Consider the following 15,405-nt stretch of genomic DNA (forward strand, 5'->3'; position numbering starts at 1 on the left):
CAGACTACTGCAACCTCTTACCTCCTAACTGGCCTTCTTGCCCCAAAACCTACCCACCAAGGGAAATTCCTAAATAAATCGGGTCATGTCGCTGCTCCAAAAGTCTCTCTGGCTCCCTGTTGCTGCATTTTTTAAGGAAAAAGGTTAGCTGTGAATCTAGGAGGGAAACTGAGATAATACATTTAGGATTTACTTTTGCTGAAATGCCCTGGGTCAAGCGATCCATCAAAAAATGTTCAGTCAACACCCGTGTTTAAACACAAAATCCTCTACTTGTCATTTAAAGCCCTTACAACCTGGCCCCAAGCAACCTTTGCAGGCTTGCTAACATACAAGACTCCCTTTCTCACACTCCCTGGTCCAGTCAAGCTAGCTTTCTTGGCTTCCTCCCACCTGATATTCCATCTCCTATCTTTGTGCTCTGGGCTGGTAGTCCTTCATGTGTGGAATGCCCTTTCCCCTCACCTCTGCCTCTTAGAATGCCTAGATTCCTTCAAAGCCCAGCCCAAGTACCACCTCCCCCACAGGAATTTTGCTGAGCTCTCAGCTTCTATGTCCCCACCCATTTACTCTAAATGTATGTATATGTCTATGCATTCATTCATCTGATAAATGTAAGCTACTGGAGGGCAAGGATTGTACCACTTCTGTCTTGGTATCCCGGGTTCCTAGCCCAGAGCCTGGCACATAATAGGCATTTCATAAAGGGTTAGTCATTATTTCCTTTTGATTTCATTTCATTTGCATCCTAGCAAGAAGGTTAGAGTATTGAACTACTGGGGTTGGGGGAATCATTTGTTTCCATAAACCCTGCCCACCACAAAGATTATTTGCAAAGCACTTTTTACAGACCTCATAGCTATTTCTAGGATGCCCGTGATGTACATTTCATTTACTTGCGTCTAGCCTGATGGACAATATATTTGAAAGACCATGTTACTGAAAGTGGCTAATTAAGACGTTCTCCTTTATGTCACTCACATAAAACTACCCTCTCCAAAATCCTTAATACTGTCTTAATTAGCCAAAATAATTGATCTTCTCTCCGTCTTTATCCTTAGCCATCTCTGTTGCATTCATCAGTGTTGATCACCCTTTCATGTCTACCTTCTCTCTGTGAGGTTTTGTGACGCTACTATCTCCTGGTTCTCCTCCTACCTCTCTGATGCCTCCCTCTCAGTTTCTTCATGTGTTACCTAGCTGTGGGATGAATGCCAAAGCTCTGTCCTGGGCTCACTGCTCTTTTCTTTCTATACTTTCTCTCTTGCTAACTTCATCAGCTTCCATTTCTATGCAGATAACCCCTACCTCTCTCTCTATGTCTCTGTCTCTGTATCTTATCTATCTATCTATCCATCTATCCATCTATCCACCCATCCACCCAACCATCTATCCAACTCTGTCTCTGTGGGTGTGTCTCTGTCTCTCTGACTGTGTGTATGTCTCTGTCTCTGTCTCTCACATTTCTCTCTCTTTATCCATCTATCTATCTATGCATCTATCCATCCATCCATCCATCCATCCACCCAACCATCTATCCAACTCTCTGTCTCTGTCTCTCTCTGTGTCTCTGTCTGTGTGTGTATGTCTCTGTCTCTGCCTTTCTGTCTCTCTGTGTGTCTCTCTGTATCTCTGTCTCTCACTCTCTCTCTCTCTCTTTATCTCTCTATCTCTCTATCCATTTATCCTCTCAGAGTTCTCTCAGGGTTCAAGTCTCATGTCAACAAACAGATTGTTGGACTCATTAAATTAGATGTCCCAGGGACATCTCAAATGATCATGTCTAAACTCAACTTCTTATCTTTTGCCCATACCCTTCCTTTATGGAACTTCCCTGTTTCTGTTGAGGTTACCACCATTCTTCTAGTCTCTCAGGTTCATCTCTTCAGCATTATCCCTGACTCTTCAGTCTTCCTCATCTCACTTGTGTAAGCAGTTACCAAATCCTAAGCTCCAGGAATCAAGAATGTGTGGGTTCAAATCACACCTCAGATGTTTACTTTCTCTGTGACCCTGGGATAAACATTGAACTCCCATTTCCCTCAGTTTCCTCATCTGTAAAATGGGGACTAGCACCACTTCCCAAGGTTGTTGTGAGAATGAAATGAGATAATAATTGGAAAGTGCTTAGCATAGTACCTAGCATATAGTAAGCTTGATAGAAATATTAGCTACCATTATTATTATTGGGGAAATGGGGGAATTGGACTTCCTGGTCTCTAAAATCCCTTCTAACTCCAAATCTATAATCCTATAGCCCAAGATTACATCTTGCTGCCAATATTTTCTGGCTAATCACATTAAAGGTCTTTAGGGTATTCTGATTTACATGTTGAGATAACGACTTGTCCCATCTACCTCACAGGTTCCTGTGAGGAATCTAATTCAATAAACTGAAAGCTCTCTAGAAATGCAAGCTATCAATATTGTTTTGTCGTTAACTTTTTTGTTGTTGTTTGCATTGAACTTCCTTTAGTTTCCCTGGGTCAAATCCAGACACAATTATGAAGCCAGTCAGACAGCCTGCCCAAGTCACCTCCTGACACTGGGAAGGATGGTTGGGAGTCTTGCAGTGTGGATAAATGTGAAATTGTGTGACCCTATAATTATGTCTAGTGTGCTCTTAGCAAAATATGCCTGTGGCTCCTAAAGAAGCCGCCTAAAACCACCCGGACCTCATCTGGCAGTCCTGGATTAGATAACCAGCCTCTTTTAGCACCGACAGAAAGGAAGTCACCCAACTGGTCTGTCTTGGAATAAAAGAAAGGGAGGGGATGAGAGGAAGTTCCTTGAACAGTTGAATATGTGTAAAGATCTCTGAAAGCAGGGAATGGCGCCAATTATTAATCTCTTCCTTTTATTCTGCTAATCCATAGACATAGGATTTGTAATTATAGTTTGGAAGAAAAACCAAATCAGTACAATAGAGTCTTCTTAGGAACTTCTACTATTATATTCGGAGTACCTCTGTCCTAAATAATGGTCAAAATAATTTCCGACATAGAATCCCAGAGTTCCAGAGCTGGAAAGAATTCTCAGAGCTCATCATCTAATCCAACCCAGACCTAAATGGGAATTCTCCCCTACCACATCTTGTCGAAGCATTTAACAATGTTTCATTTTAAAAAGAGAAGACTCTGGAGCAACTAGGGGGTTCAGTGGATTGGGAACCAGGCCTGGAGATGAGACATCCTGGGATCAAATCTGACCTCGGGAACTTCCTAGCTATGTGACCCTGGGCAAGTCACTTAACCCCCATTGCCTAGTCCTTACTATTCTTCTGCCTTGGAACCAAAACTTAGTGTTGATTCTAAGACAGAATGTAAAGGTCTAAAAAAGAAGAAAAGATGACTGGGGGCAAAGCGGAAGAAAAGGCTGATAATAGTCCAGTTCCAACCCCAATGCTCTATCCATTGAACCACCTATTATTATGTTATAGAGCCACAGATACATTGCTAGAAAAGACCTTACAGTCACTAGTCCAACCCCCTCATTTGACATTTGAGAAAACTGAGGCTAAGAGTTGTCTAAGCTAGCAAGCCTCTGAGACCCTTCCCATTCTGTGGATCAGTGATTCTATGCTTTTGATGTCTTGTTATCTAGTCCTAGCCTCAAGACTTCTGCTGATGGAGATCCCATTACCTCTTATGACAATCCATTCCATTTTTCATAGAATCATATATCTGGCTATGCCATTTTTTTCTTTAAAAACCTGCTGTGGCTCTCTATCACCTCCCAAGTAAAGTTCAAGTGATGAAGCAGCAGAGGATCCTAGTCTCAGAGCTGGAGGGAACTTTGGAGGTTATTAAGTCCAACTCCCTCATTTTTCAAACAAGGAAATAGCCCAGAGAGACTTATGATTTCATCCATGTCCCTTCAGATAGCAAGTATCCCGGGCAAAATTTGAACCTAACTCTTCTGACACCTAACCATAACCCTAAATCCACTGTGCCTTGAAGATCACTAACTGCCAGAAGACGTGCTTTAAAATCCAGACCAGATCTCCCTTTCTCAAATTCCCATCCATTGCTCTTCATTATACATTTCTGCAAGCTGAAAGTCCCAGCATATGTTCATTTTATCCTTCTTTAGGCATCCCTTGGAACTGGGGTTCAAATGACTAAAAATTCAAATAAAAAAAGGCAGAATAGTGACAAATTGAAAGAGCTTCCTACAAAAGAATGCTGGCAATAATATCTTGCTCTAGAAACTGAATGTCAATAGGTTCTTCTTGTACAAGATAAAAAGGCATCTTTCTCACTTGTGAATGTATATAACCCAAGATTAAGGGACTCTTTTTCCATCTCTCTTACATTGAAAAGGCCACCTTAGCATGAACCAGTACTGATTTTTTGTAGGTTTAAGTTACACAACAGTAGCAAAACCTGAGACAGAACCCAGCTGCCCAATTCCTAGAATTCCTGGTGCCTAGTACTAGACAGGTGGTATATTTGAGGGGTGGGGAAAAGGAGGGAGAGTACTGGGATGGAAGTCAAAGGACTTGGTTTGGACTAAGTGACTTCCTTTCCAGCTCCCTTCTAGATTCAGATCGATAGACCTGTGATCTCTGATCTATCCATCTCCAGAATTTCTGCTCTGGGGCCCAGTTGTCCCCATTCTACCTACCTTCAGTCTCAAGCTTTGAATTGGTAGGGAGGGGTCAAAACAGAAGAAAACTCAATTACAGAGGTGAAATCCAAGATGAATAGGATGATAGTAAGAGAGCACCCAATGATGAAGCCAGGTCACCAAAGCCAGAGAAGCTACTTCCCCAAGGTCATAAGAATTGCTCAGTGGCAAATGTGAGAGGGTATCACAAGACTAGGGAGTGAAGAATGCATAACACTTTGCAAAATCAAAAACTGAAAAGAACTTGAAAGGGTGGAATTCTAGGCTGAGTCTGAGACAATAAAATTTAATTCGATTCAATGCAAAGTCTTATACATGGGTTCAAGAAATCATTTTCAAAAACATGAGAGAGACATGGCTAGAAATCAGATTAGGAAAAGGTATGGAGAGCTTAGTGAACAGAAAATCATAGCCAATAACAGCCAAATAAATGAAATTCATCTAATTAAATGCAACATATTCGGGAAGGTGATAGTCTCCCTGGTCTGACCACAACTCTTCAGCAAGGGATTTGTTTATAGTGCCACGTTTTAAGAAGAGCCCTGGAGGAAAACAACCAAAGTGTTAAAATGCCTTGAGAAATTGCCACATAAGAATTTGTTGAAGAAGCTTAGAAATATTTAATCTTAGGAAGAGAAGACTTTGGGGAAAACAGTATTGCTCTTGAAGTATGAGACATAGAAGAAAGATTTTGATTGGTCCACATTTACCTAGAGGGCAAAATGAAAAGTAATTGGTGAAAATTTCACAAGTACTGATTTTGGCTCAAAATAAGAGAAAACATTTCCTAACAATTATAAATTATCTCAAAGTAGAATGAGCTATCCCACAAGGTTCCCTCCCATTAGACTTCTTCAATCAAAAGCTGATTAATGTTGGTCTTAAAAGGAATTCTTAGTCAAGTATGGATTGGATCTGAAAATTCAGAAGCCCTCCTATCTATGAGATGCTATAGGAATAAGAATCATAATTTGATTTAACTTCAGTTGAGAAGGTAAATATTTCCCTTGAGGTTTCAAATTCACTTAGATAAATGAAAAGTCTATGGCAGTGAACTGTTCTTGTATGACCAAGAGCTAGAGGATTTAGCTAGACCTTTAATGTTGATTGTCTAGTCTTGAATTCCTAGTTCAATTTCCTACATATAAAAATAAATTCTCAGTATAATCACTTTTTTCTCTAACTCCTCAGAAAATGTAAGCATATTCTATTAACAGATATTATTTTGGGAATGGAGAGAGGAGAATTATCCTCTAATTTGTGGAAATTCAAAAGAATTTTAAGGGCATGACTCCATTAAATTTTATAATAATTCCTCCAGATGACCAGAAGTATTATTTTGATTTTAGAGATCAAGAAATTGAGGCTCAGGTGTATTAAATGAATTTCCCAGATTCATAGGTGAGTTAATAAGAGAAGTAGAACTAGCATACATAGTCACTGTCCTGGGGTCGGGGTAGGGGGTGTAGGAAGGTATTTGAAGGCTAATCCAATTTTTTAAAACAAATTATTCTCCATGATGTGAAATACATTACAATTGACATCATATAATGAGCAGTTTTAGCAACCACATGATGGGGGAAAGATCAAGGAAAGGTAGATGAAGAGAAGGTAGAAATAGTGACCCAGAATCATGAACAATTGTAGAATTAGAAAAGATCTTAGAAATTATCTAATTCCAATCCCAAGATAAATATACTGGGATATATGAATACATATTCTACTGCCATCCCCTTTCCCCAAAAAACTATCTGTCTTTATATATGCTATATTTCTCTATATATAAAATGTATTTTATCTCTCTATATAAAATCTAGGAAAATTTTTTGATGGAATTTCCCAATGATAATAAAACCCAAACCTCTATCAAAACTCACTCCTTGTGACTCACTTAAGCACAGAGGAGACGCTGGGCTCTTAGAGACAATGCCAATAAAGTTCAAGCTTCAGCAGATCAGCAGATCCTACCTAGCTGGTACAATTTATGAACTAAGGTCCAGTCTCACTAAGGTCAAAGAGGCTCATCCCCAGGTTGGCCACAAGATGGTATACTTTTAGACCCCAACTCTCCAAGACCATCTACTGAGTCAAGGAGAAGTTGAAATGGGCATGACCCAAGGAAGCACCTGTGCTGATAAAAGAATCAATCCTTAGATTATTAAAGAAACCACAGAGAATGCTCATGTAGGAAGAGATAGAAAGACAGAAAGTGACAATCAGAGCAAAATCAACCCTCTAGAAGGTTATTGGGTGGGCCATTCTTCCTAGCTCGATGGTCAATCCTCTGACACCACCACCACTGGCCAATCATTTCCATTACGAAGGGGCCAAAGCATGGACTCTTACCCACAGGGCCTCCATGGGATGCCACCTTTTCTGCATCTAGTCTAGAAGGGCAGGTGGATTCCCCCAATTACTTCATTGTACATTTGTAATCTACAAGTAAAGGTGCTTTGTTTAGATTCAATTCAGCTGAAATAAAAATGGTCCTTGTTTTTGTTTGCCTTTCTTACCTTCCTCGTAGAGAGTCACTTAAGAATGAAAAGAAGGCTATAATTTAGGTTGTATATCATAACTAAAATAAGGCATCGCTTGGCCACCGTAAGGCATGACTGTATTTAAACAATAACCACTGGGGTACTTGGTGTTTCCTGTCAACTAATGACTAACTGGAAAGAGTAGATTCTCTAGTCTGTCATTAATCCCCAGGAAATGGCCCACCCTTGAGTAGGTTGGTGTGACTATTTTAAAGGACAAAGGTTGGCAGCTTGATTGAAGCTCCAGGTGACGCTAGTTTCAGCATTACATGGTGAGAAGGAATTCCCTCCACGTTGGTCAGTCTCTCAATAGTTGGCCTTACATGCAATGAAGATGGGCTTAGATTGCCTTTCCTGAAAAGTGAATTAAGCCATTTATTAGGGTCTATGAGATGCTGAAGTTCAAGATCTAGCTGACCAGACTCAACCTTCTGATCATGCTTTGCCTGCCCCATGTACCCTCCCACCCCATCTTCATGCCACGCACAGGGCTGCTGCTGCTGCCCCCCCCTCCACACCAGACCTCCAGAGACCAAGTCTTGGACGAACTGAGCTTCATCCTGGCCTGGGGTAGGGCTTACTAATTGGTAAGAGTTCACTCTATCAGGTCAGCCTTAGAACCCAGACCATTGTTCTCTCCCACCATCTTCATACCTTCTCCTATCCCCATGCATATCCCGGCCCCCACTCCCACATTCCACATCTTGCTCTGAGAATAGTAATTAAATCGATGTGACCATTGCTTGTGAAAGGGTGTGCCAGGCAACTGCCCCATGGCCCCACTCACCATCTCTCTGATTTCCCGGACCAGAATACCCTTCTCAAGCCACTACCACTCTCCAACATCCCTTCCATGGAGTATGATCTCATCGAGAGCAGGGACCATCCCTCTTCTGTATCTTGATCTCCAGGCAACAAAATGCTTTTTCCTTCTTTCATTTAGGGGGAATGTACATGTGTGCTTTAAGGCTTACAAGTGGGCAATACATCAGGAAATATAATCATTGCCAAAATATATTCATAAAATATGAGTGGGTGACCCCCTTGGATATTAAGGAGAAACAGAGTGGTGGGCATGAATAAACCAAAACATATCACCAGTGATAACTCCTCCCCCCCAAAAAAAAGGCAATAAAAATGTTCATCCAAAAAATATCTGACTCCAAAAGGATAGGGACCAGTTATGAAGCCAGAGTGAGAGATAACTCATGGATGGGTAATAAATATACTCACTAGCCACAGTAGGTAGACAGGCTATAGCACTGGGCCTAGAGTAAGGAAGACCTGAATTCAAATTTAACCTCAGACACTAATCACTATGTGACCCTGGGAAAGTCACTTAACTTCTGTCTGCTTCAGTTTCCTCATCTATAAAATGGGAATAATAATAGCACCCACCTCCAAGGGTGGTTGTGAAGATCAAATGTGCTCATTTGCAAAATGCAAAGTGCTTTATAAATGTTGGTTATGATTACTGTGGAAATTTGTCAACATCCCACGAAATTCAGAAGACCCAAACCAAGATTATGAAAAGAGATGGAGTGTCATGTATTAGTTATGATGTGCTCAACACTTTCCTTTTGCTCCCTTGCAGTACAGGCTCGCTATGCAAAATGGAAATTTGGATGGTATCAGCATGGAAGGTGGCTCTCAGCACGGCCCACTGACCCCTCCTAACACACCAGACCCCCGGAGTCCACCCAACCCAGAAAACATTGCACCAGGTAAAGAGCCATCACCTGCAAGAAAGTTGTTGGGCGCTGGCATTGTGCTCACTAAATTGTGTGGCATTTCCCATCAAATCACCCCTTTTTAGTAGAGTTTTAAAACGTAATCCAAGACCCACACATGGACTATTTACTCTTCCAGCCAGTTCTCTATAAATGTTGGTATCATATACTTTTTAAAGATTCACTCATTAGTTTTTACATTGATAAATCCTCTCTGTGATAATAGCTAGCTTTTACATTATCCTCTATAGTTTGCAAAAGGGTTTTCCAGATATCATCTCATTTGTCTTCAGAACATTCATTTTACAAATGAGGAAACTGAGGCTGCAGCATGCCTTGGGTCACACAAACAAATAAGTGTCTGAGGCTAAATTTGAACTCAGATCTTCCTGACTCCAAGCTCAGCCCCTATAACACTCAGTCATCTAAATTGTTTCACATATTCTTGACCTCTCCTGTGGAGGATGCAAACACATGAGCACTAAAATAGAAGTATACTGTCCTATGACAATCCATTCTTGTGTAGGAAATTAAATGAAAAGTAAACCCATTCTCTGTTCATGCAAATTACCTGGAAACATTAGTGACATCTGAAGCGTGAAAGCTTTTACTACATTGAAATCCCAGTTGGGTTCAGGAGATATTTATCAAGTGCCTACCCTGGGCAGGGCAGCAAGGAGGGGGCTACGGAAACAAAGTCAAAACAAAAATGTCCCTGGCCTTCCAGGAGTTCCCGTCGCTTGTTACCACCTAAAGGAGAGACCACTTAAAGCAAAGGATTTGCCCATATTCATTCACACGGATGCTAAGTCAGAGAAAGAATTTGACCCTGAGACTTACTAACTCCCAGTACAAAGCTCTAGCCCTTCTACAATGCTGCCCATCATTCTAAAAAGGGGGACCAGAGCCATCAAAATGGAACAAGCCAAAATGATGTCAGAACAGGGCAACTTGCATTAAAAAAAAAAACAACTTTTAAGATGAAAGATAAAAGGAGAAAGGAGTGAAGGGAGGAAGGAGGGACAATGGGAGGACAGAACGGAAGAATTTAAAGTAAGGAACTTTTCCTGAGTCCCAAATTACATCACCCAAAACTGGATCATGTTGGAGTGGAGCAAAAGTTATCTATTCTTTTTTATTTTTAGCAGTGTCTATTCTTGACTGTCTGTAATTTTCCTTCTCAAATACACTGAATTCAGGTTTTATACCCAATTTCTTTGTCATGCCTTTTCTGCTGCATTTATGACTTTATTTTCTGTATTTGGCCAGAGGGCAGATTAAGGCAATGTGGTTTAGTGGGAAAATTGCTAGATTAAAAAAAAGACCTAGGTTCAAATCCCACACCATATACCTTCTAGTTGTGTGACCCTGAGCACAGTAGCTAGGTGGCATAGTGGATAGAGTGCCAGACCAGGAGTCTGGAAGACTTGAGTTCCTACTAGTTATGTGACATATTACAGATGAGGAAACTGAGGCAAAGAGGGTTGACTGACTTGCCAAGGGTCACATAGCTAATACATGTCTGAGGGTAGATACAAACTTGGAAAGATGAGTGTCCTTGACTCCAGGCCTTGCATTCCTACTGTGTCACATGGCTACCTATGTGGAACAAGATCAGGAAAACGAGGCCAGGAAGCATGTGTATGTACTTTCGGCACATGGCTTCCCAGGGCTTTGGTTTCCTCCTCTGTGAAGTGAAGGTATTGGGCTACGTCAGTGATGGTGAACCTTTGAGAGACCTAGGGTCCAAACTGTACCCTCATGCCGCATGTGGCGCCCCCTTACCCGAGATCAGGGAGGGAGGAAGCACTCCCATTGGCTGCTGGGCAGAGGGGTGGGTCATGGGAGAAATGTCCTCAGGGGTGGTGGTTTTAGGTATCTAGTCTAGACTTGAGAATGACTGAAAGTATATATGTCAGTTTCCCAACTTGGTACTGAGTAGAAGATATGAGTAAAGTACAGCTCAGGTTGGGTTGGAGGCTCGAAACAACTAGTACAAGCTAGGATAATTGTCAAAAGAAAAGGGGATTGGTCAGCTAGATGGCACAGTGCATAGAGCGCCAGGCCTCGAGTCAGGAGGCCCCGAGTTCAAATCTATCCTCAGACACTTTCTAGCTGTGTAACCCTGGGCAAGCTACTTAAGCCCAATTGCCTAGCCCTGGCCCTTCTGTCTTAGAATTGTTCCTGGGACAGAAAATTCAGAGGTTTTTTTTGTTAAAGAAAGAAAACTAGAAAAAAGAATATCAAGGTCGTTCTGACTGGGAAGATGAAAGAAGGCTTCACAGAGGAGGTGAGTTTTGTGTTGGCCTTTATGAATGAGTAGGATTTTGATGGGCAGAAAGATTCATGAGGAAGGCATTCCAGGTAGAGCAAATCACATGAGCAAAGGTGTGTAGGCAGGAAAGCATGGCGCATACTCAAATTACGATGAATACTTGAGCTGTTATTGCTCTAATGAACAAGTCATGTATAAAGAATAGTAAGTAATTTTACAAAATTGGAACAAAAGCCCTAAAAAATGATGGTAATTCCATGGAATGCAGACCAATGAGTGCAGGAATTTACATAAAGTAGGCAGAATTGGTGGTAGGTGGTAGGCAATCCTGAGAGGCCAAACACCCCCGTTACTAGTTGTATGGCGGGATGTGCTGGTAAATAAATATTTAACAATTGGCTCTGGGGAAAGGGAGAAATAAATACATGTTGAATCTGCATTAACAATTTTTCTCCATCACTTTTACTTTAGACAATAAAGCAAATAAATAGAATCTCGGTTTCTGAGATATAAATGCTTACACTGGAAATTTAATAATCTGTCCAAGTCAGTCGGAGCTCTTACTGGGATGGCATAGAAGGTTCTAGGCTAACAATTAGAGAAAGAGAGAAGTGACCTTGTCAAGGGATCAACAAATACTGGCGTTCAAATGCAGATGGGGTAAGGGGTGGGGGAGGACATTTCAGTTCATGAGATCCTAGAATCTAGAATTGAAAGAGACCAGTCAACACCCTATGTTTACTAAGGAATTTTAGCTCCATGGAAAATAAGTGACTTGCACAAGGTCACACAAGGAATGGCCATCCAAAACAGGATTTGAACCCCAAGCCTCTGACCCTCCAAGGAAGCTAGGTGAGTCCTGGACCTGGAGTCAAGAAGACCTGGGTTCAAATCCATCCTCAGGCTCTTCCCAGCTGTGTGACTTTGGTTGAGTTACTTTACCCCTATCTACCTTGGTTTTCCTCAACTATAAAATGGGAACAATAATAGTACCTACCTCTCAGAGTGATTGTGAGGTTCAAAGGAGATAATCATTTTACAACAGTATGTGGCAAGTACCCAATCAAGGCTAATCCCTTTCTCTTCTCCCTTCCATTTTCTTTTGGGGCTTGGGTTAAGTGCTAATTTAGAAATCAGCCAAAAGACCTAGAATGAGGTTATGGGATCATAGATTTAGAACTGGAAGGGTCATCTCATCCAAGCCCTCATTTTACAGGTGGACAGGGGACGAAGGGAACAAGTATTCATTAAGTGCTTGCTATGTGCTAGGTTTTATTATTAAATATTATTATATTATTAATTAATTAAATATTAAATATTGTTCTATTAAAGGGTAACAAGGTAACAAGGACCAACAAAATAAAGGGATTTGTCTGAGAACTCATACATTGAAAGCAAGAGAACCAGAATCTGAACTCAGATCTTTGGGTTTCAAGTACAGCATCATTACCTTCCCACCCACCCTGTCCCTCTTTGACAATGGATCTATGAATGCCAGCCACGCACTCTTAAAGGGACAATTCCCCTTGGGGTGGCCATGTGCCAAAGAGTTCACACTTGAAGCTAGAGGCAATTGGGAGCATCTGAAAGTTTCTGAGCTCATGATGGATAAATTGAAATGACCGTTATGGAGACGGAAAGGCTATCATGTGAAAGAAGGATTAGTCAGGCCTCCCTGGAGCATGTTCCTGGAATATTGCTGGGTAGGGCTGTGGGAAGTACTTGAAAGCATTTTCTGTTCCCTCCTCCCTTCTGGCAGGGGCAGAGCTAAATCTTACCCAAGCCTCAGAGAGCTCCAACTCTGCCTCTTGTCAGAGGGATGAGGGGCCTGGACATGTAACTGGCCATGCCTGGCTATGACATTCAACTTGCTTTTAGCCTGCGGTAATGGGACTTACTCACCTAATCACGATAGCTCACAGCCCCCAGTTAGGGAAAAAGCCCTCCAACTTCCATCCATTTGGGGCAAAATCAGGATAAGGTAGGAGGGGGGGAAGCAGGAAGAGGATAGTCCAGGGCCTGCCACGAGACAGGGAAGGGGAGACTGAGGAATGGACCTTTGGGAACTTCTCAGCCCTTGAAAACGTGACTACCCCTGTGGTTCAGGGGCGCTGTTGGGAGGGTGGGCAGGGCCCAGGGCCCAGCTCACTCTCTCCCTTCCCTTCCAGACTCAGCTGCCTTTTCAGTTTCTCCTCTTGCGTGTTGTCCCCATGTCCTGAATTCTTTCTGTCTTGACTTCTTAAGGCTGGAGGAGGGCCAGCAAGGCTCCCCACAGCTGCCTTCCTTACTCACTGCTGCTTCCTCCTCTCCATCTGTCCTTCGTCAGGCTATGGGTCCCTTTTTAAACTCCCAAGCATGGCTCGGGTTCCCTCCCTGGCCCGACCCCTCAGAGCTACAGGGGAGTCGTTGCTATGAACAGCGAACCCCAGAATGCCCTTCCGTTTCCAAAGGCAGTTGGAGTTGGGGGGGGGCAGAAAGACCGTGGATGGAGGTCGAATCCCTCAGACATTATGAGCAAGGAGAAGAGGCTAGACCTTTTTCATAGGCATGAGATCAACAGAAATGAGAGCTGGGAATAGGGGATGGATTTTTGATTACTTCATTCATACTCCTAGTGTAGAATTGATGCAGATTTCTTCTTCAGCTGTCGTCTTAGGATTGCCTTGGATACTGGGCGGTCTTGTCCATGGTCACCCAGCATTCCTGGCTGGTCCTGATTCCATAACCAGCCCTCTAGCCACTATTCTATGTTGCCTCTCTGGGTTAGTGGCAATGAGGGAGTCCAATCTTTAGAGAGTTTGCTCCATCTAAAGAACTGGAAATTATCCAAGTTGGAAAAATTCTTCATTTTTCGGTGCCTAATCAAAATTACATTGAAATGAATAGAATTTCTTCTCCCACATAGTAGAAATGAGTGTTATTACAACCAATGGATGGAGAATCTTCTGACTTGGAATTACAATTTTTCAAGGGTATAGGTTAGGAAAATTAATCTTTCTTTTTTAAAAGAAACCTTCCATGAGTCTAAAAAATTTTTTTTAATTATAACAGTTTGGGTTACAGTTTTCCTAGGGAACCCTCAACAGGATGTGTATTTCACAAATTTATTCTAGCACTTTGAAAAATATGATAAAATGTCAATTGTCTCTTAGCAACCCTCCTCGGCTATTTTGTATTTGCTTACTCCCATTATGTTTTTTCAAAGGATACTCTGGACCGCTGAAGGAAATTCCTCCTGAGAGATTCAACACCACAGCTGTACCCAAGTACTACCAATCTCCCTGGGAGCAAGAGATTAGCAATGAGCCAGAGCTTTTGGAGGCTTTCTACCCCAAACTCTTTAAGCCGGAAGAAAAGGCAGAGCTGCCAGACTTCCGAAGCTTTAACAGGTAATACTCAACCTCTCCCGGTTAAGAACAGCTAGCTGGAATGCCCATTTGTTAGAGCAAAGTGCAGAGAACAGAACACTCAAGTGGAAAATATTTTTTCATTTAACATTGAATAGGAAAGGGTCACCCTTTAAGAGGTGCACCCACCGGTCACGTGGACAAGGAAGGTGACTGGCAGGAGCAAGTCTGGATTCCAGAGCTCCTACTCCAAGGCGCCACCCCTGCTTGATTGTTTGGTTCTGGAGGTCAGGAATGCTTCCCTACTAGAGGTTTAATGGGCTGGGGCCTCGCAGACGGGCAATACAGTCATTCCCTTCCGAGACTAGACTCCTCTGCCTCTCAGATGTTCGTTCTGCCTGTCCAAGGCTTTTCTGTTTATGACATTTGAGGAGGGACTTCATTTTGCTTTCATTGGGCCTCCCAAGTGGAGTCTTTTTGTGCTCTTCCTTCCCTGATATCTCTTAGCCAGACTCAGCTCCATCTCCCATCCCTCCCCAGAAAGCCAGGACCCCCCTGAAGGCTTCCGATCGCACCTTAATCACACCAAACATTTAGTGACGGGCGGGTTTTCTTTTTGATGTCGTGGACTAAAATGACAACGTGGCGCAGGCTTTATGTTGGCGGACTGGGCTCCAAGAGCAGCCAACTACTTGCCCCCTCGAGGATCTAGGGGGAACCCTGAGAGCTTGTGGTGACGGTCCATCTTGCTGTAAGAGCTGACATGCCTTTACCTCGGGGTTCCCTCCTTTGGTTATGACTTGATATCCGTTCGCCAGTCAATTAGCTTTTAGAAATGAGCACTGACAAAGGCAGTATGATAAGAACAGTTGGCAAAAAGACAATTT

The 15,405-nt window shown here is 42.4% G+C and overlaps 1 protein-coding gene across 5 annotated transcripts in view; it reads left to right on the forward strand.

Annotated features, from left to right (window-relative positions):
- MYOZ2 (myozenin 2) overlaps positions 1 to 15,405 on the forward strand; it is a 50,142-nt gene that overhangs the window by 23,545 nt on the left and 11,192 nt on the right. For all 5 annotated transcript variants that reach the window (XM_016422919.2, XM_007495551.3, XM_007495552.3 and 2 more), the window contains 2 exons: positions 8,761 to 8,890; positions 14,377 to 14,560. In XM_016422919.2, coding sequence (XP_016278405.1) covers positions 8,761 to 8,890; positions 14,377 to 14,560 — 314 coding nt within the window. The remainder of the gene's footprint in view (positions 1 to 8,760; positions 8,891 to 14,376; positions 14,561 to 15,405) is intronic.

This window comes from Monodelphis domestica, chromosome 6 (assembly GCF_027887165.1).
Source record: "Monodelphis domestica isolate mMonDom1 chromosome 6, mMonDom1.pri, whole genome shotgun sequence".
NCBI lineage: Eukaryota > Metazoa > Chordata > Mammalia > Didelphimorphia > Didelphidae > Monodelphis > Monodelphis domestica.